The 22,686-nt window shown below is 39.5% G+C and overlaps 1 protein-coding gene across 12 annotated transcripts in view; it reads right to left on the bottom strand.

Annotated features, from left to right (window-relative positions):
- The window catches only part of LOC110964507 (voltage-dependent N-type calcium channel subunit alpha-1B-like), a 252,634-nt gene that overhangs the window by 97,981 nt on the left and 131,967 nt on the right, over positions 1 to 22,686 (bottom strand). For 9 of the 12 annotated variants that reach the window (XM_051950630.1, XM_051950634.1, XM_051950631.1 and 6 more), the window contains 9 exons: positions 21,676 to 21,757; positions 18,906 to 19,123; positions 5,933 to 6,045; positions 5,646 to 5,758; positions 5,432 to 5,563; positions 2,040 to 2,112; positions 1,843 to 1,960; positions 1,613 to 1,680; positions 743 to 849 (listed from right to left, as the gene is read on the bottom strand). In XM_051950630.1, coding sequence (XP_051806590.1) covers positions 743 to 849; positions 1,613 to 1,680; positions 1,843 to 1,960; positions 2,040 to 2,112; positions 5,432 to 5,563; positions 5,646 to 5,758; positions 5,933 to 6,045; positions 18,906 to 19,123; positions 21,676 to 21,757 — 1,024 coding nt within the window. Of the gene's footprint in view, positions 1 to 742; positions 850 to 1,612; positions 1,681 to 1,842; positions 1,961 to 2,039; positions 2,113 to 5,431; positions 5,564 to 5,645; positions 5,759 to 5,932; positions 6,046 to 18,905; positions 19,124 to 21,673; positions 21,758 to 22,686 lie in introns of all 12 variants that reach the window. The other 3 variants (XM_051950632.1, XM_051950642.1, XM_051950638.1) reach the window with 1 other exon arrangement.

Genomic DNA, 22,686 nt, shown 5'->3' with positions numbered 1-22,686 from the left:
AGATATAAATCATTGCATATATCTGCATTCAATGGACTTGACAATGGGAAAAGAAACTAGTGTTCTTCATAAGAAATTCATAAGTGGAAAACAGATTTCCCTAAGTCTCTTACTGAAGTGACAGTCAGTCACCTGGAACCTGATTGTTTTAGTATGTTAGAACACTGAGTGAAATAAAAACTGACTAATAAACAGCAACAAACAAACAGGACTTCATAGGAACACAGCAGCACAGGAAAAGTAACAACTGTGTAAAGTTGTTGACATGACATAGCCTGTAAGCAGAATGTAGAAGCTAGTACCTTTAGCTGAACCAATTCATGTGTGTAGTTACTGACTTATTGTGTGCTTAGCTGGTTTGCAATCTTGGTTTTCTTTTGTATATATTGTCAATTTGTTAGACTAATAGTTAAGTGTTTGTACAGTACATCATGCAAAAAGCTTATCTGGGCAGTGAATGTGGGCTACAGGGAAATAGATCTTATTGTCCTGTCCTGTCCTGTGCTGGACTGGTGGCCTGTCCAAGGTGTCCACTGCTTTCACTCTAAATCAGCTGGGCTGACTCTAGTGCACCAGTGAGACACTACAGAGGATAAAGCAGTGTATAGAAAAAGGATCGATGGAATCTGTCCTGCGTATTGGTCAACTGGTAAAATTCCTGAGTGCCTTTGCTGTGTGTTAAGTGACAAAGTAAAAGAAGATTTCAGAAAGCCAGGACAGACAATAGACAAGGCTAACTTACGCTGTGATGGAAATGTTAGCGGCTGACATGGGGCTGACCTCCTTTACCTCCTTGGCCTTCTGGAGTGCAAGCTTCTTATTAATAGCCTCCTCTTGCTCCTCTTCATCCTGGACCGTACATGTAAAAAACATCCATACATACATAATTATATACAGTTAGCAGCTAGGGATGTCCTGATCCAATCTCAAAGATTGGATTTGAGGCCAATGAAGGCAATTTTTTACTGATTTGAATTGCCATTATTGTAATCTTTTGCTTGCACAGAATTCCCACTAAACAGAAAATTAACAAAGCTCAACTTTTTTTTGGTGGTTCAGCCATTAAGACTCCCACATGTCCTCCAATAAACTATCAAGTTCATGTTTATCTATGTTGCAGAGAAACACACCTTTATGTGACACAGGCTTATGGTTGACACAAGCATGTATTTCTACTTTACCTGTTCACTACTGCTATCAATATAATGCACATTTTCACAGTATGAGAATCAGTACAGTACAAGAGTTTATATGCACCGCTCTGCTACTCTCTTCTTCTTTTCTCTGAGTAACGAGACCCATAAAGGGGTGAAAGAAGTTGCTTGCACAGGCTCTTCATCTGTGGAGATCCTGCAGCTTATGATTTTGAGTTAATGGCATCCAACAGCCTCCTCATTCAAAGTGAACACTATTATGAAACCAGTAAACCGAGGCAACGTCATATCCTGCTAATATTCACTGTTTTGTTAAGAAAGGGAGTATAAGGCCATGCAGGGTTTTACATCAGGTAAAAGGCTTGATTGATGCTGTGTCTAACTGACATACTGCCTTAGTCTCCGACTGCAAACTGTAATAAAACTGGAGTATCTCGGGTAAAAAAGAAATAGTGTACCTTAGTGAGCTCCTGAGCATTTGCAAGGTTATCAACAGCAATGGCCAGGAACACGTTGAGAAGTGTGTCTGGTTATTTTTGGAGTCAGGAAAAGATTAAACAGAAGGTCACACAGAATCAATATTTACAGTTGCAGCTGTTCTTCAAATCAACAATAAATTCTGTTTCAGTACTGTAAGGCTGGCCAACAGGAGGAGGGCAGACTGAAGTACACCATTGGGGTAGGATACAGTTTCCAAAGAGAGTTAGAACAATGAAATAAATAGAGGAGAACATTCCGCCATGAACGCCTCCTTGTGATTCAATTCCGTGGTACATGACTGCATTCCAGTCCTCTCCGGTTAGAATCTGCAGAGGAAGCACAGTTTGGTTTCTGAGTCCAGCGCAGTGGAACATGCAGAGGAGGGAAAAACCATTTGACCTTTACCTGAAAGACGGTGAGAATAGCTGCTGGGAAAGTGTCAAAGTTGGTTGTTGGCGTTTCATCTTCAAAATTAAACCTGCAAAAACAAGACAAACAGTCTTTGAATGTACTGGTCATCAAGCTCCAAATTCAGAGCTCACTCCTTCTCCCTTCTCACCCTTTTTGCTGGATGGAGCAGCCTACTGTTTGACTGCTGTACATTATTTGCCATTACATTTGAGTAGTTTGAGTGCCGAGGCTCTATGACCTCTGATTGTTTATTCTTTAAATGAGCGTGATGTGTTAATGCTGAAATTTTGAATTACTGCCTGTCTACTGGGACCTAATTACATCTCCCCCATTGTAAGGGGAGCAGATAGAGGAGGTGGGAATGGCAGCCAAATTTGTCTGTTTTCGAAAGAGCTTCTCTAAAGTCTGGATCTCATTAAAAGACTAAAGAAAGAAGAGACAGCATCAGGAGCTTTTGAAATTAGAAAAAAAAAACTTTAGAAAAGAGACACTGATAGCAACTTATGGCTGAATGACATTACTGCATCCAAGTATCAAGAATGAATCACAACATATTACTCTTCTTTAATTTCTCTCTAACCATTTAAATTCTTGGTTGTTCCTCAGTTTCCACACCTCTTTTAAATACGATAAAGACTGACTAAGTGGTAGAGGAAGCACATAGAGGTTGCAATAATCTTCATCCAGTTTGTTTAAGCTGTTTAACCTGACATAGCAACACAGTTCAGATTGTTTTTAGTGCTCCAGTGTACCTCAATGCTAACTTAACTAGGCCATAAGTAAACTTCAAAGAGTAATAGAGAATGGTAAACCATAATACTAGCCTCACACTTAGAACTAGAAGACAAACTATTTTGCCAGCGTAATGGAATAAAATAACAGAAGTTGAGGTTCTCGTTTCCTTGCCCAAAGTCAGCCCAGTGGGCTCAAGCCCAGATTAACAGCGACTGCCATTGGTGCTGTTGACCCAGAGGATGCTGATGGTAATTAGGCTATTGTTGGTTAAAGAAGGAGAGGAGGAAGGCATGTTCATCGGCAGAGAGAGAAGAGGAAATTTGGGAGTCTTGGACTGAAAGTAGGGACTTTGAATGTTGGGACTATGACAGGAAAAGCTAGAGAGTTGGCTGACATGATGCACAGGTAGAAAGGTAGCAAGGCTAAAAGTTTAGGAGCAGGTTTCAAGTTGTTTTATTATGGCAGCATGGGTAGGAAGGGAAACAGAGCAGAAGTTATCTTGAAAGGTGGAGTTTGTTATAAATGTTCTGGAGGCAAAAGAGTGTCAGAGTTGTTAATGGTTGTGCCCCACGGGTACGATGTGAGCTAGAAGAGAAGGAGAAATTCTAGAGGGAGTTTGATGAAAGGTGGAGGTGGGATTGCATCAAGGATCAGCTCTGAGCCCTTCTTGTTCACTATGGTGATGGACAGGCTGACAGATGAGGTTAGACAGGAGTCTCCATGGACTATGATGTTTGCAGATGACATTTTGATCTGTAGTGAGAGCAGGGAACAGGTGGAGGAAAATGTAGAGAGGTGCAGGTATGAACTGGAGAGGAATGAAGGTTAGCAAAAGAAAGACAGAATACATGTGTGTGAATGAGAGGGACCCAAGTGAAATGGTGAGGTTATAGGAAGTAGAGATAAAGAAGGGGGAGGATTTTAAGTACTTTGGATCAACAGTCCAGAAGAGAGTGTGGAAAAGAGGTGAAGAAGCGTGTACAATCAGGCTGGAACGGGTGGAAAAAAAGTGTCAGCTGTGATGTGTGACAGAAGAGAATCAGCAAGAATGAAAGGAAAGGTGTAGAAAACGGTGCTGAGAACAGCGATGTCTGGTTTAGAGACAGTGTCCCTGAGGAAAACACAGGAGGCAGAGCTGGAGGTAGCAGAGATTAAAATGTTGAGGTTCTCTTTGGGAGTGACCAGGATGGAAAGAATAAGGAAAGAAAACATCAGAGGGACAGCACATGTTGGATGTTTTGGAGATAAAGCCAGAGAGGCCAGACTGAGATGGTTTGGACATGTACAGAGGAGGGATAGTGAATGTATCAGTAGAAGGATGCTGGATACTTTTGAACTGCCAGGCAGGAGGCTTAAAGGAAGACCAAGAAGGAGGTTTGAGGATGTTGTGAAGAGATCATGAAGTTAGTTGGTGTGAGAGAAGAGAATGCAGAGGATAGGGTTAGATGAAAGCAGATGATTCACTGTGGTGACCCTGAAGGGAAAAGAAGAAGAGGGATAGAAATAGATGTTGACGTTCTATGCATAGAACAGTAATGGTCATGGCAGTCATACTAATGCTGTCAAGGCACAGAGTGTTTAGTTCATATACTTTTCTCAGATTTTATCATTTCTGTTGTTTTCCTTTATCTCATCAAACAAATATATTTGAGTACCACAATTTTCATAATAACACTGGTGACACTGCAAACAAAAGGTATAATGTTTCCATGGAGACAGTCAACATAATTAGCTTGGGCCAATCTTTGTAGGCATGTATTTCTTTAAATTAGCCCCTAGCAGTTTCTGTTTGCATTGTCAATGTGGATGTAAAAACAATTAGCTGAACCACTGAGGGAGGAGAGCTCAACATTATGATTAGATTCTTCTTACTGTGTTTTTTGTTTTTAAAATAATAAAAACAACAAAACTGAAAAGCTAATGACGTATGTTCCATTGGTCACTGACAAATTTTGCTCAAACATTTATAAAAATACTCTGCTATGAACCAATAATTTGCCACTGTTATGATGTTACCATTAATCATTGAATTACCTGATTAGAAACTCTTAAAATGAAAGGCACATTTGTCCTTCCTAGAAAATGCAAAATGTTTGTCATAAAATAGTTCTGAGAATATGCGGTGTCATTTTTGATCCAAAGTGCGACGATCTAACTTCAAAGACTTAATCAACCCTCTGAGAACTAAAACCTGCAGGTTTGAAAGGCATGTTATTTTTCTTTAAAAAATGGCAAAAATTGCTTTATTCTATGCATTGCACTTAAAATTTTTGCCTAAACTATACATTTTCAGTAATCACATTTTGCACACAACAAAATGTTGTCCTTGAAGCAGCTGTGAAGCCAGGACTGAATAAGCTGCAGCTGAGACCTTTCCGCTGAACTCGGTTGAACTGTCGGTTGTGTGTCCACAAAGTAGAAGGGAGACAAGGATGAAAACAATTAAAATGTAAGTAGAAAAATATATTTACTATGTTGACTCCAGGTTTGATCATTTTTTGTAAAATAAAGAAATTAAATTTTTAATATTTCCTTTTTTAATGACTTATGGCATTATAACCTTGTTTTACTGAAATGTACCTCACCTTACAAGCCACTGATCTTGTCAATAACTGCGTCACAATACACAACAATAGAGACAAATTACTTACTGGCCACCAAAAAGCTGCATGCCCAGCAGAGCAAAGACTACAATGAAGAGAAAGAGCAGGAACAACAAGCTGATGATAGACTTCATGGAGTTGAGCAGGGATACCACCAGGTTCCTCAAAGAGTTCCAGTACCTACACAGAGAGACATATGAATATACTGTATGTGGTCTAACCACTGTTCCAAAGACAAAGAGAGACAATCCTGATGACTCACTTGGTGACTTTAAAGATCCTGAGCAGTCTCAGCGCTCGCAGGACACTGATGCCAAACGAGGCTCCAGGTTTGATGGCAGCCCAGATCACCTCAAAAATACTGCCAATAATCACCTGTGAACACAGTCTGATAAATTAAATTGGCCTGTATATGTTTTTGGTAATCTGGCAATAACACACTTCTTCTCTGAGGCACTAGCCCTGAACTATGTTAGTGACTCTATACGAACTCACCCTTTTAAACTCATTGTGAATTAACTGAACCCCCAACTGAACAAGACGACTCACCCCAAAGTCAAAACAGTTGAATGAAGAATGGAAGTAGTTCTGGGGTCCCAGGCCATACATTTTCATGGACATCTCTGCCAAGAACAGTCCCAGGAATACAAACTCGGCTAGGTCTGTCCAGGGAGAGTAAGGAAACACATATTCCCTAAGTTAAAACTGGCTTCTCTGCCGATTTCCACAATTTCACAGAGCTGCTGCCTGCTCAGCTGTGAATAAAATAAATGGGACACAGAAAGAGGCTATTGCTTTAGAAATTAACTGCTGCAAATTGCCATGGTCGACTGTGCTTGTTTGAGTTGTACAGTAGTGATTGTGTGATGTATGTACGCTCATGTTTGTCCAGTTTTTCCTGTCCCCATCTAAATCTCAGATAAAATATCACAGTGCTTTATTTCAATCTGAACAGGAGTTACAGTAGCAGTGGCGGCCCGTGACCAAAATTACCAAGGAAGCCAGTGTGAACAACAAATTAGATTCGGTGTTTTAACTGTTATTTTCATGTAAACAAATCAGCCCACTGTTACAGTACCTTTATTCTACCGACTTCTCATTCATTTCAGTGAAAAAAAAGAGGTTAAGCGCTCCAGGGGTTGGTCAGGGAGCCGGTAGACCGGTCAAATATAGGAGACAAGGCCAGCAGAAAAGCCGGTTAAGCTTGGCACTTCCCGTTAGCCACTCGTTTCTGGCATAGTTAGCTTCACAAAAAGAGCAAGCTTTTCCATTAGCTCTATACTTAGTTAGATTGAGCTTTGCAGTTGGCCTACCGTCCCTTTTGACTTGTAGTTGAACTTCAAAAGGAAGTTTTGTGAAGTCATTTTTTTTACAAGAATCTCAAGGTCCCTGTCACCATCCATTCTCTGGCTAGCTTGATGGCTATACTTGCTGTGTGAGCTTGCTGGCTATATCAATGTTGTTGGCGCCTGGTGGGACAGGTGGGACAGCTGCATTAGTGTGGGTATTGTTCATCACAGTTTGTGATTGGTTGGAAGCCAGATTTGATCTGGCCTCCCTTATGTTTTTTTTAATGATGCATCGACCATTAAGCGATGAGCCTTGCTTCAATCTGATTGGCTAATACGGGCTGTTTTTTTCTCTAAGGGAGGCAAGGCGAAGCTGGCCTCTGAACAGACAGACAGCGCAGAGGGCATGAGAGACGTAGTGTAATGCAGAAAAAGAGCTTGACAAGAGGGGCGCTGTTTTGCTCCTCACAAAGCAGAAATGCCTGATGTAGTGTTTTGACAACAAGGAATGAGAAAAATATAAAACATAAAATACATAGTGGTGAAGATTATTTATATTTTTTCTTTCTTGCATATTTTTTGGGGAAGCCAGGCTTCCCTTGGCCTCCGTGAAAAACCGCCACTGTACAGTAGCACTGTAAACACAAGCAGGAGCTCACAGCATCAATTCTGTATGCAGGCTAGGCCATGGTACTATGGCAAGCCGTTTTAACATTTAATGCCCAGACTGGATATTCGCTACAGATATCTGTAATTCAGTTCTTCCTAGTCGAAAAGAACGTTAGAGATATCAACAACTCTATTTCTCCTATCCGTAATTATCATTTCAGATATCCACAAATACATTCTTCCGAGGAGAAATGATGTCACTTTTGCCATTCATGTGTATGGGTTACGTCATTGCGCCTATCCATAATTCAGTTGCAGATATCCGCAATATGAGTTACGGATATCTGCAACTGAATTATGGATATCCATAATTCCAGTTGCAGATATCTACAACTGAATTACGGATAGTCAAAATTCCAATTCGAGATATCTCCAACCCCTCCTCAATTACAGATATCTACATGTTTCTTTATGGATATCCATAACTCAGTTTTGACTAGGTGGAATTCGTTGTAGATATCTTAAAGTAATGCCTAGTCAAAATGACGTTGTAGATATCTCAAATGGGAATTACGGATAGGCAAAACTTGATTGTAGATATCTAAAATTATGTTAGAGATATCTTTAATGGATTTTGATAGAGATATCTAAAACTGGAGATATCTGTAATTATAATTCTGCCTAGGCGAAATGTAATTAAAGATATCTTGAATGACAGTTTTAGACGAAATGACGTTGCAGATATCTGTAATGTCGTGCTATTAGTCCTCCCACTTTTAGGCGGAAAGCGGTGAAATGCATGATTTGAACTTTTGACGCCTTTTTTTGTCTGTCGCGGCCATGGCCTCCCGGCTGGACAACGTTTCCCTTTTTGACAGACTTTTCAGTACAACTACCCGTGCTCGACAGGAACTGGCAGCAAGAGAAACGGATAATATTGTGGATGCAACGAGACGGCTATTTCGCCGTCAACCCCAACTCCTTCAGAGTAAGTGTTGCCAGCATAGGCTACATACCACCGAACTAGCAAAGTAGCAAAAGCGCAGCTAAATTCATTTCATTTTTCTGGCTATAATTGATTCAATAAATAGCAATCAAAGTTCCCGATCTCTGCTCTCTCCCTCAGGTCTCTGTTTCTGCGGTTGCCTAGGTGCTGCGTCTAGCGTCTTAAAGGGACAGTAACATGCATTCTATGAGTTGCTGGTTTACTGTGTGGGTTACATTCACATCTATATAAATGTCTTTTAATTGTGTACGAACTGCCCTTTGCACCACTGTATGGTGCACACTGTCACTATGCACATCTTCAATGTATAGGAAATGTAAGTTTTGTATTTCTATTTTGCTTTATATTGTACTCTATATCTTCATGTAGTTTAAAACTTACATGCCTCTTTGCCATACTTATCTGTCCCCTATTTGAGCTACTGTAAATGCCAATTTCTCTTGGAGATCAATAAAGTATCAACCTGATCGACAGGTTTGATTGATCTATGTATCATGTCTTGTTTTCATTTTTACCTTTACCTAACACTGCAATCTCCCCATGGGCTTAGCGTGGTTGTGGTGTGACGCATGTGGGCCTGCGTGCCTGTACAGGGCTGATGATGGTTGGACGCTCATCCCATTCGGCCGCATATGGATAAATAAACAAAATTATTATTATTATTTTTGCCTTTTATTGTGATGGTGGCAGTGAAGAGTGACAGGTAAAAGAGTAGGGTCAAGACATGCAGAAAAGGGCCACGCTCAGGAATCGAACCCGAGCCGCTGCACATGGATCGCCTGCTTAACCTGATGAGCTATACGTGGAGCTATCAGGTACCCCGTAAGTAAAATTATTTAAGAAATACCAGCGCACCGACCCAAACGACCGAATGAAATAACGTTCAATCCGCCCCTGCCTAAAATAGAGCAACGTCATTCCGACGAGTCATAGTGACGTTTAAGATATCTTTAACTCACATTTCGCCTAGTGGAAACTGAATTACGGATATCTGTAATTTTCATTTAGGATATGTGACGCGTTTTATGACGTTTCAGTTATGTCATTAGAGATATCCGTAATTCAGTTTCGACTAGGCGAAACTGAGATTTAGATATCTCTGTCCTTTCGGATAGTCAAAATTACGTTATGGATATCTTTAATGAAAATTCCGGATATCCAAAATTCATTAACGCCTAGTCAGAATGGAGTTGTGGATATCCGCAGTCTTAGTTTCGGATAGTGCAATCTGGGCATTAAATGTTAAAACGGCTTGCCATAATGGTACAGGCATTTAAAGTTCTATAGTGTATCATATTTGATATTTCTGGAGGATGCTTACTTAAAATCCTTACTTTTATACAAGTCAATAGTAAGATGAAGAGTTCCAGGTGTTTGATCTTTTTCTTTGGAATCTCAGAGCTCCAGCATTGTCTTTACAGGGCTGGAGGAACTCATGGTCACTAAAGTGGAGCTTACGCTTGCAAAGAACTAATACCAAGATGGTAACATGAGATTCAGTACCAGGATTGTTCTCTGTTTTACATTTTGTGGTGCTAGGAACTGGAATAAGTTACCATTGCACATTAATATAATAAGAAACCACCAGAGCTTTAAGAAAAAGGCCTGTAGCTGACAGGAAATTTGAAAGAGGAAGTCTGAGCATTTATAAATCAGGCATTGTTTGGATTTGAGATTGCAGGATTTTGAATATTTTTACATCAAGACAAATGTTTTTACATGAAGTAAGACTATGTAACTTCTGCTATACATTGGCTGCTGTAATCACAAGCTATGGATGATGGATGCCTCAGATATTATGTAACAGAATTGAGGGAGCTCGTCCTTCCTGCCATGATCAATACTGTCTGCACGCTGTTTTATATGACTCATCGTTTCCCTGTATATGTACAATGGAGTTGGAGAGTGTATGTTAGCATGACCCACAGTAACACAACAGACACATCAGTGGGAATAACACCAGGTTCAAACATACATCTTTTAAACTGTGTATGCAACAAAAACACTGTTGAAGCCAGAAGATAAAATAAGATACTTTTTTCTTATTAATCGATTATCAATAAATTAAACGCGCTATATTGCTTCTCATGCAGCTGCTTTAATTTGTCCGTAGTCACTCTGTCTCCCAGCAATGTCCCGCCCACAGCGCTACTCGATTGGTTATATCTCACAATTATCAGCCAAACAGCAATGAAAGTTCCTGTGTACAAACAAGCACATCTGTAGAACAAAGCTATGTTTCAAGGGTGAGGTAGCAGATATTGTTGAAGTTGTAATAAATACCACAGTCTTCCACATATATGCCCAGTTTTCCCGTTAGACTGAAGATGCCTGAATGATTCACTTGCTAGTGTCAGTGCAGCTCAAACCTATTTAGCTGAAGACATGAGGCTAAGGCTATTACTAAGAGACTAACTTCGGCCTGGTGCAAACGCTATCTGGGGTACCATCTTTTTAAAGTAAGATAACATTAACAATATGTTCTCACTGATAGCCATGTCACTCTAGCAGAAAGAAAACCTTGAAAAGCCAAAAAAGAAACACAATCCAACACCACAAATTAGACAATTCACTGCTTATACAGTGGCGAAGGCTATGCTAATAGCTAGCAGCTAAGTTAAGAGACAGCCACTGATTACCCTGATTAATTAATTATGCTTTAAGATTTGGGCCTTAGTGGGCAATAAAAGTGACACAACAGTCAAAGAGTAACAAAAAAGAGAAGAATAACACGTAACTGCAGGAGAAAGGGAGACAGAAAGAGTTAGCATTGTCATAGTAAACAGAGGCCTAGTGATACAATCATTCAATTGCTATAGTCAGTCCCACCAGGATTTCGCAGGCGTTTTTCGTAATGCCTGTATTCACGGCAACTTTTCTTAAAAATTGCAATAAAAGTTGCGATGTTTTAAGCTTATTTGTTGTGATGAAATTGCAGGAGACAGTGACAATTACTAAAAAGCTGCATTTTTTTCCAGCTTGTAGAACATGTTTCAACGCTGTAATTGACAATATTTATTCTGAAATTAATTATTTAACGTTCCAACCCATTTCCACAAAAGCTGGCACACCACAGTGGGAAATTAGCAGCAGCCAGATACTGTTTTAACATGAAGTGGTTGGTAGATTTGCTGCACAAAATCATAATTTACAATTGAATGAATCATATTTGGACATATCTGTCAGTAGCTTAAAAAGTTAATTTCACTTCCTGGCACACACGTGTTCACACACACACACTCACGGCTTGTCACGTCAATTAACAAGAAGAGAGCACAGTCCTCTACCAAGACAGGTGTGTGTTCTGCATGTGTACATACCGAATCGTGTGACCAAACTATGCAGCGGACGACGGGAATTGATGGGACTCAGAGACACCCCCACAATTTAATCAGTTGTTCCTTGTGTCATTTCCGATACGTCCACAGTGGTAGATTTGTAGTAGGATCACAATCATGTGATCGTCAGCAGGCCGCTGAGGTAGCTTGTTGCCATGGTTACCATGCCGCTATCAGATGCCGTGCTGCTATGAATCCTTAACAAATCCGTGGATCCAAACTTTAAGCCGTATCACTCTAATCATTTGGTCCTTGTGCCACTTCTGACCGACCCTGAAATTTTCATTCAAATCCCTGAGTCTATTTTTGAGTGATGTTGGTAACAGAGGAAGGATTCACATATGCTGATCGTCACATAACTCCACCGTGTTCTTTGGTGGAATAATTAATCTAATTTACCTCATTCTTTCAGTGTTCTAACGGATCTGGATGCAACAGTTTCCATCATCATGGTGATTTATGTGGTCTGTTGTCCGCTCATTTCAGCCATTCTAATATGTTTCGTGTTTTTTTAAAAAAGTGTTTATCAATCGATGATTTTTTTCTTTTTTTGTATTCCACCACAATATTGCACAAGTGTAAAACAGTTTAGCTCCGCTTTGGTGAAGAACATCAGTGAATTGTTTATCACAATGTTCAGCAGCAATTTTTGTTGGTAAATGAGAGACATTAGTGTCCACATGTCTGCATCTTCAAACCATAAACAAGGAAGTGAATTCGGTGACGTACGTGCATTAGGTTTGCGCTGGGTGCTGCTATGATTGGTGGAACTCAAGGGAGGCGGGCCAAAATTGCAGGAAATTTGCAGTGATTGGACAAAATTGCAAAATTCGCGGAGATTGGTTGATTTCGCGTAAATTCGCAACATCGCAAATTCCTGGAGGGACTGTATAGTACATGTTCAGAAATAGTCATCCTTATAAATGAAGTTATGTTATGGATGACAGATACCCTGCTTTCACATGCAGGGTACAGTTTTTTTGATTGCCAACATGCATTGGTCGAAACTGAAGTCACATGTTCAAAACTCTTAACTCAGTCTGCAAAACAGAAGTCCATGTGGACCGAACTGTGAATCATTTTCCATTGCTTTCACACAAAATGCATTTAGTGACCACAGTCACCAAAATTTATGAAATTTTTCTCAGTTACTAATTCACCACCTGCAAAACACTAGACTTTTACAGCACATTGTTCAAATGCTAACATGCTGTGTTCAAAATCGTTAAAAACACAATCAAAACAGAATGATGGGGAGGGGGGGGCATGGTGAATTTCTGCTGCAGCCATATTGATCCCACAATTAACATATTGTACAAGATTTTACAAAAGTAATCTGTTTTTACATCAGCTGGCATTGTGGGAAATCTATTGATTATAGTATTTTGTGTTTCACTGTATTGTCTGTAGGATGCATAGGTTGCCACCTACAGAAGGAAGAGGTCGAATTTTCACTGATGTCCAGGAAACAGCTGTCATTGATATGGTCATTGCAAACAATGCCATAAAGCTGAGGGAAATTCAGGACAGAGTGCTGAGAGACAATGCAACCTTTACCAATGTGAACACCGTCAGCACTACAACAATTACCAGAGTCCTTGAGAAGAATCAAGTAAGGATGAAGCAACTGTACAAAGTACCTTTGGAAAGAAATGATGAACGTGTCAAACAACTCCGTTATTAATACATTCAGGTAAGATGTTTGTTCAGTTACTAACCAAGAAGACATACATAACTATGCATAATGTGCTGTAAAACCGCAAATTTTCTTTATTTTAGACGGTCATGGAGATGGAGGCCAGACCAACTCCACATTAATTTGTAAATGTGGATGAAGCAGGGTTCAACCTGGCAAAAAAAAAAACGCAGAGGAAGAAATGTCATTGGGCAGCAGGCAACAGTTGATGTGCCAGGCCAGAGAGGCACAAATATTACTATGTGTGCAGCCCTATCCAGTGATGGTTTGCTTTTACATAAACCTCTCATTGGCCCATATAACACAGAGAGGCTCATTTGTTTTTTAGTTGACCTTCATATTCTACTTGTGCCAGCAGGCAGATTGGTGAAAGGTCAATAAATACTACATGTGTTGTTGTGTGGGACAATGTGGCATTCCACCACTCTGCTGCAGTGACTGCGTGGTTCACTGCACATCCCAGGATGTCTGTGCTGTTTTTACCTCCATTTATGATCACTCTCCACACAACCAGCTCTCCTTGCTGGATGCAATGAATGCTGGGTGTGGAGATATTTCTCCCCCAAGCCTGCCAGGGGTGGATCAGACACTCAAAAAAGTTCTACCCACAATGCATCTTCAGAGAAGACATCAGATGTGACGTGGATGGAAACATGTGGCCAAATGCAGATGACAGGGTGTGAATGTTGCAGCCTACAAGTGCTACTGGTTTTTGAGTTTTATCTCTTGATTTCTTTTCTGCCCCATGAATTCTGCTTTTTATTTTTTATGTTTACAGTAAATGTTTTATTTTTGTAAGGTCCCAAAGAACCTATGCAAAGGCACAGAAAAAATAGTGTTCTTGAAGTAAAGTGCTGTGTTCCTGATTCATTCTTGTTGCAATATATTACAATAATTTAGAAAACTCAAAGTGCAAAGATTTTATTTTAGAATATACTGATTTATAGAAAAACAAATCATTCAAACTCAAAAGATTACAATTTATTTCATGTAATGCTCTCTGTTGTTGTTATTTTGTGGTTCAGTGTGCTCAGAGTGACAGTGTTTGTTTCCAAAGTGAGACTATTTTCTAGTGTTGTGGTTGAATGAGCTCATTTTGAGACATGAATGAAGTGTTTTGTTGGTGAGAAACAGCTTTGGGGATGAGATTAACTGTTTAGCTGAGATGCATGATGGAAATGCAGGCTGTGTTAAGAGTTTTGAACATGTGTCTTCAGTTTCGACCTATGCTTGTTAGCAATTGAAAAAACTGTAATATATAGTATTTAATGTATATCAGTTACAAATATGGGCACTTGTCTTTCTTAGATTATCAGTAAACATTGGCCCTGAAAATCCCAAATTGGCCTATAACTACCGGTAGTTTAACTTCAGTCAGTCACAGCATTACCACCACTGACAGGTGAAATAAATAACATTTGTTATCATTACAATTCAATGCTCTGCTGGAAAATCTTGGACCTACATTGATCAGGCATAACATTATGACCACCTGCCTAATATTGTGTTGGTCCCCCTTTTGCTGCCAAAACAGCCCTGATCCGCCAAGGCATGGATTCCACTAAATGTCTGAAGGTGTAGTATCTGGCAGCTAGATGTTAGCAGCAGATCCTTTCAGTCCTGTAAGTTGTGAGGTGGGGCCTCCATGGATCGGACTTGTTTGTCCAGCACATCCCACAGATGCTAGACTTGATTCAGATCTGGGGAATTTGGAGGTCAAGTCAACACTTCAAACTCGTTGTGGTGCTCTTCAAACCATTCCTGAATCATTTTTGCTTTGTGGCAGGGCACACTGTACTGCTGAGAGAGGCCACAGCCATCAGAGAGTACCGTTTCCATGAAAGGTGTGTACGTGGTCTGCAAACATGTACACACTACAAGACACCCCAAGTGATACTATGTCCATGCCCAGATCATTCAAGAATATTTTGGCACCACAAGGGTGACTTGCACCATATTACAGTTTTTTTTCAATTGCTAACACACACTGGTCGAAACTGAAGTCACATGTTCAAAACTCTTAACACGGTCTGCAAAACAGAAGTCCATGTGGACCGAACTGCGAATCATTTTCCATTGCTTTCACACAAAATGCATTCAGTGACCACAGTCACCAAAATTCATGAACTCTACTCTCAGTTACTAGTTCACCACATGCAAAACACTAGACTTTTACAGCACATTTTTCAAATGCTAACACACTGTGTTCAAAACAGTTAAAAACACAATCAAAAAAGAATGATGGGGGGGGCATGGGGAATTTCTGCTGCAGCCGCATTGAAATCTATTGAAAATCATATCAAAGTATTGACAATAAAAATAAATAAAAAGATTATCTAATTCCAAACACAGCTGAGTGTAGTTGTCAGCTGAAAACCAATTCAGGTGATCTGTGTTTGGCCTCATCAGAAACCTACGGAGCCCCCGAGGGGACATCCTTCCTGTTTGTGTTATATCCCTTCCTGTTGTACTTTTTCTCCTCCGCGTTTGTATTTTATTCCTTCGCGTTTGTGTTTTTTTCCTTCGCGTTTGTGTTTTTTTCCTTCGCGTTGTACTTTCTCTCCTCCGCGTTTGTGTTTTATCCCTCCGTGTTTATTTTTTAAGGAACACTTTTGTCATTTTTGCTGTTGACAAGTTGTTTTTCAAAGACGGAGTTCGCGTTCAAAGTCGAACTCCACGTTCAAAGTCGAACTCCGCGTTTAAAAACGAACTCCGCGAGCTAAAAGGAGCGCTCGTTTTTGTCAACGTTTCTACTTTGTTCAGTGGGACCGCGCGTGGGACGGTGCGCTTTTTATACATTCAGAGAAACAGTCGCGGTTTGGTCAGTAGAAACGTTGACAAAAACGAGCGCTCCTTTTAGCTTCATGCCAGCGTGCAAACCGAAGCAGTCCAACTGCGATAAATACAGAAAGGGCTAATGTGACTTCAGATAAGCAGAGTTCAGAACAATAGACGAAGCACTGTGGTATTCATTAAAATAATTATTTACCGTTTGGCGTGTAATGTCCCAAGGTGATGATCAGCCGGTGTGCCAGGCAAAGCAAACCTCCAAACTAAGTTTGGACAGGAAGTAGTACCGTAGGAATCCGTCCTCTGACTCCCCTGCTGCACGCTCAACAGACTGACTGAGTGACACTGCTCGGGCCCAAGACAGAGTTCGACTTTGAACGCGGAGTTCGTTTTTAAACGCGGAGTTCGACTTTGAACGCGAACTCCGTCTTTGAAAAACAACTTGTCAACAGCAAAAATGACAAAAGTGTTCCTTAAAAAATAAAGGCGGAGGGCAAAAATGACAAAAGTGTTCCTTAAAAAATAAACGCGGAGGGATAAAACACAAACGCGGAGGAGAGAAAGTACAACGCGAAGGAATAAAATACAAACGCGGAGGAGAAAAAGTACAACAGGAAGGGATATAACACAAACAGGAAGGATGTCCCCTAGGGGGCTCCGTAGTACGAAACCATATAAAGGAGACACTCAGAAAGGTTCTACCCAGAGCCCTAGAGATAGTAAGAGTTGCGACACTCATGCTCTCGCAGCGGGGCGGTCACGTGGTTCATGTAAGCCTGAATAGTTCCAAACAGGCAGCGCTGTCATTTCCTTCTATGGGACTGAGAGCGGCGATTTCACGGTAAAAAAGGAATAAAATCACACCTCCAAGTACTTGTTTGATTATTAATTCTTTGGAGTACGTATGTAAATGTCAGTTTTACATTTTGAGCCGTAAGGTGACATATTAAAGACACTTTTGGGGTTTTGGAGGGAATGTTTCACATTCGTGTTAGCATGGAAAATCGACTTTTACACAGAAATGTAAGATGATTGAAGATGTTAATTTTTGCCCAGCTGGATTATTGTATTTCCAGACAATGTCTATATTTCTCTGATTCACTTACCCCTAGTCTGGGAGTTATTGAAAAGCAGAGTAACAACAGTCCATTCAGCAGATAGTGTCCAGCCACTTCTGATGAGTCAGGAGTTGACTCACTATAACCATTTTAAGACATACACAAAATATATATTCAAGAATAACAACTCATTATGCTTTGATGAATGAAATAGTATGTTTTATTGACAATGGGAGAAACAATGAGGGTCTTCGTGTCTTCAGTGAGGGCTCTCGGGATACTGGCGGATAGATAGATAGGATAGATATTAATAAATATATTTGTTAAATACTTACAAGTATAAGTTTATATATTATAAAGGGTCTCATATAAAGGACGTAGTCTTGACAATTAAAAGAGGTAGCGATGTAGCTAGGTAGCTTTCAAAGAAGAGCTAACAAGCACATGGCAATGCCTGAAAGTCGGTCATCTGCCAATATTCACAAATACAGATAAATGTATGCACCACAAAGGGCTTCTGATATAATATAAAGACGTTAAAATTAAAAAGAGGTAGCGACTCATCAACAATTAATCCGTCAATATATCCCTGGAGATAACTTCACAGCTAACAGCAGAGTCGAGCTAAAAAAGTAGCAGAAATTCGGTCGTCTACCAAGATAAAAAATATATATAATTACGCTGCGCAAATACAAATAAAGCTCAGCATAAGCATCATAAAGAGCCTCTGATAAAATATAGGCAGTTGACAATTCAAAAGAGGTAGGCATTTCATCAACTTACCTCCACATATACTCAACGACCTGCAGTGCAAATGAACGGTGGCTATCACTGTCGAAGCAGTGCTAGGAACTAAACAAGCCTCCACAACCCGGAAGTAGACCGGAAGAAAGCGTACAACGGCACCCTATGGGAGTGTCGCAACTCTTACTATCTCTAGGGCTCTGGTTCTACCCACAGTGCATTTCTAGAGCAGACATAAGATGTGACGTGGATGGAAAAATGAGTCCAAATGCAGACGACAGGGTGTGAATGTTACAGCATACATGTGTTTTATCTCTTGATTTCTATTCTGCCCCCTGAATTCTGAGATTCTACATTTTATTTTTGTTTACAGTAAACTTTTTATTTTTTGTAAGGTCCCAAAGTACCTACGCAAAGGCACAGAGAAAATACATAAATGTTGTTGAAGTAAACTGCTGCATTCATGATTCATTCTTGTTGCAATATATCACAATGATTTAGAAAACTCAAAGTGCAAAGATCTTATTTTATAATAAAATATTGATTTATCTAAAAAGAAATCATTCAAACTTGAAAGATCAAAATTTATTTCATGTAATGGTCTCTGTTGTTATTTTGTAATTCAGCGTGCTAATACTGACAGCATTTGTTTCCAAAGTGAGACTATTTTCTAGTGTTGTGGTTGAATGAGCTCATTTTGAGACATGAATGAAGTGTTTTGTTGGTGAGAAACAGTTTTGGGGATGAGATCAACTGTTTAGCTGAGATGCATGATGGAAATGCAAGCTGTGTTAAGAGTTTTGAACATGTGACTTCAGTCTGGACAAATGCTTGTTAGCAATTGAAAAAAAAACTGTAAGCAGGTGTAGTGCTGTAACTGATCAGTCTAAACGTTTCAACACAATGGTACTGGAAAGATAGATAATGACACAGTAAAGGCATATTTGCTTATATGAGTATTATTCACTGAGAATTAAACTGCTGGTACTCACATAGTGCATAGGTGAGCCACTCAGGTTGGTCATAGTGTACGATGGCTACACACAGCGTGTTAAGGCCAACGAGACACAAGACAGTCCAATAGAAACTCTGAGACTTGACCAGACGGCGGATGGTGAAGCGAATCCTCTTTTCTTTCCTCCTTAAGTAAGACGAGCTCTCGTTCTTGCTTTTCACACTGGCACGGGCAAACGGTGACCCTGGGGGGGCAGTTGGTACAAAACATGCAAAGATCCAATAAAGTTACAACGTCTAAAACTGAGGTGACCATAGCAAATCAAATTAAAACTTGAGACAAAGTGTCTGGGCTTTGGTTCTTATAGTACACCAGGACAAAAGTATATTTTGACATCCGCATAAAGAACTTGTTTGTCTAAAGTTGATTTCCTGCAGTGCAGTCCAGCCTGTATTTTGTAGAGGTGAGTTCCACTGGCACAGAATGGTGGGAGGAACCACAGGGACAAATGGAGAGATACAAATACGTTCCCAGCTGAAGACTGATATGTTCTGATGAGCTTTACACCTGCCATGTAACCCAAATAAAGCCTGTGGCTGCTTTAGATCACAGTGCCATGGCCTTCTTCTTCCTATGCAACATTAAATCTTCTGAAACTAAATTAGACCCAAATGTCAAGTGTGACTGGACACAAAAGGGAGAAAAATGGTTCCATTAGAATTTCATTATTACCACAGGAAGACTAGTGGGCTAATAATTTCCTGCTCTATTTTAATCCAGGCATCTGACTCATAGTATCACCTGAACAACTACTACTCTGTCTGTCTGTCTGTCTGTCTGTCTGTCTGTCTGTCTGTCTGTCTGTCTCAGTTTTAGCTTTGTTCTGAATGAGGATTTTTTCGGCAGAATTGCACATCTCTTTCTTTGGTGATGTTTGGATGTTGTGACCTAACACCTAGGCAATGACAATGTATATAAATGAGAGGTAAGTTAAAAAATATAACACACAGCCACTGATATGTTTATACTTCTGTCCATATCATTGAGTTAAGGTTTGACCTGCACAATATGAGACCTTTTTTCCTAATCAGCTAGCTCATACAATAGTAATATAGTATATAGTAATATAGTAGTAAAATATGTGTAGTGTAAATTTCTGGAAATATGAAAGTCCCTAAAAAGCCTTGAATTCCACATGTAGCACTGTTAAAGCTTAAACATCACTGAATCGAGTGCATTGAAGTTCAAGAACTTCTTGAAAATAAAGCAAAAGCAATCTTTCTTCCGTGACATTTCATTATGTCAACCAACTCTCTAGCTTATTTTGTCACAGTCCCAACATTAATGTAGGGGTCAGGGCAAGTTAAAAATCAAAGACTTCATCAAATAAAGTCCAATTATCAATATTCAAAAAATTATAAATTAAAAAATGTTATTTTCATAAAATATTGTTTATGCTCTCTAAGGACAAGGTTGAAAGTTTGAGTTAGGTTTTTGTGACATCAGTGTGGAAAAAAAATACTGTGGAATATATGGGTAGCTTACATGCAATGTCTTGTGTTTTCTTTTAGAAAAAATAGTGTAGTTTTAGAATATAGCACCAAAAATTTGTGCTATATTCTAAAAAAATCCCTAGCCCTTTAGTGACCTTTTGCTTGATGTTTGCTGAAAAGTAGGTGAAAATGACCATATTTTGGTGACAAAATAATTTGAATACACACATTAATCCTGTTGCTGCTTGCAAATTATTGGTTACTTGCTTACTATTAACCTTAGAATAAGAGCTCAATGTTGTGTTCTTTTGAGTGAGTATCAGTTTCAGTGGGTGCAATTAGAAATGATGTCATTCCAGCGAGTTCTTCCGAAGATGTCCGGTGACAATTTTGCTTGGAAATTTTGAGACTGTAGGTAAGAATTTGGCTTTTGATTCACCCTATAGAGTGATTTAATTGTAAATCTGCATGTACTATACAGCAATCTCTTTGTAATTTAGTTGGGAATAAAGCAGTACCCAGCACATAAGTCTATTCTAACATTAGTTAAGTAAAATTATAACTTTTACCTACCCTACCCCCATCAATTTTCAGTTTGTGAAAAAAATACATGCTGTCGTAAAAAAAAAACTTGCATTCACTCAATTGTCAACCAAAATTGAATCACTTATACCCATTTATATGGGCTATAAGCAGTTTACATTGTTTTAGCCTAACAACTTTAATAAATTGAGATCAAGTTTTTTTTACGGCCAGGTTTTCATATTTGTTTTAGAAAACGTCTGCCAATTTTGCATGTATTCACGTACTTATTCAATGATAAAGTCAATATATCCAGCCAGAACAACTGAGGAAATGCTTTCATATGAGTATAGTTTCATATGGGTACTTTGAGGCCAATGAAGGGAAAAACATTTCAGACAGTATTGGATCAATTGTTAAATGTGCCTTTCAGCGAGGAATAACAAAATGCAATGAGGGTGTGAGTGGTGCATCTGGTATTGTGGAAATCATAAAAGACTGTGCATAAATGATTCCATTTTCAGATTCCTGAGAAAATTTGACCCGAGATTGATATATTTTGAGTCCATGAAACAGAAATAGATTTTTTTACCCGAAATGTCACTAAAATCTAAACTAGAACCTCGAACCTTGTCGTCTACCTCAACAACATGCTGTAAGACTATGAAAGTTAATTTAGTACCATACAATTTGCCAAAAGACAGCAACTCATCAGCTCATCAACAAGCAGTAAGTGTGTTGCCTTCAACAATCAGAGACATTGGGGACATGTCTCAGATATTGTCCTCACCAACAGATGAGATGTCAGTGAAGTGGTCCTCCCCCTCCTCTGCACTAATGAGGTCATTCTTACTCTTCTTGGTCCTTTTCAGCACTGCAAATACAACATGGAAAAATAAAATCAATTTATGGGTTAAGTCATAAAGCAACTCAGCTACTTTGTGGTTGCACAAAATTTCTTGCTGTGCCTTGTATTAGTCTTCACTCACAAACTCTTAGCTTTTCCATCATTTCTGCAACTAACATGCTCTCAAGTTTCAACACATTTACAGGTTCCTTATGTTACATTATCTGACCAGTTCACTTTATTCCTAAACCACATATTTATTATTCACCTATTTCTATTAAATAAATACTTTTTTGTTGCATTATATTATTGCAGTTCTAAACAGTTCTCCAAAAAAGGTGGAACACATGTAAAATTGGCCTCGTAATATAAAAGCAGCTGTAAAAACTAAAATATTATCAAAAATATAAAGACCTATTGATGGTTGGCTTACAAAAGGCTTGTGGATGTACACTGGCATAACATTAAAACCACTGATACTGATGTTCTTGTTACACTGATACCTGCTATAACTGGATATATAATGGAGCCAGTGAACAGTCAGGGCTTGAAGTTGACGTGTTGGAAGCAGGACAAATAGGCAAAGTAAGAATCCGAGAGGCTTTGACCAGGCTCCAATTTTAGTGACATGACAACTGGATCAGCGCATCTCCAAAGCAGCAGATGTCATGGGGTGTGTCTGCAGGGGTGGATTTGTAGTAGGCTCGCAATCAAGGTGATCGTCAACAGGCAGCTGATTTAGCGTTCACTTGTCATAGTTACAGTGATGCCTTGCCGCTATCTCACAATGATACCGAAATCTTTAACAAATCCGTGGACCCAGAATATAAGCTGCATCACGGCCAAAATCTAATGAGGTGGTCCCTGTGTCGTTTCTGACCTTTGTCAATATTCCTGGTCATGGATATGGGATCCCTAGTCAGCCATAAGGATGGAATTATGAAGGAGCGGCGGCA

The sequence above is a fragment of the Acanthochromis polyacanthus genome, chromosome 7 (genome assembly GCF_021347895.1).
Source record: "Acanthochromis polyacanthus isolate Apoly-LR-REF ecotype Palm Island chromosome 7, KAUST_Apoly_ChrSc, whole genome shotgun sequence".
NCBI lineage: Eukaryota > Metazoa > Chordata > Actinopteri > Pomacentridae > Acanthochromis > Acanthochromis polyacanthus.
This window is presented reverse-complemented; position numbering and strand designations above follow the sequence as displayed.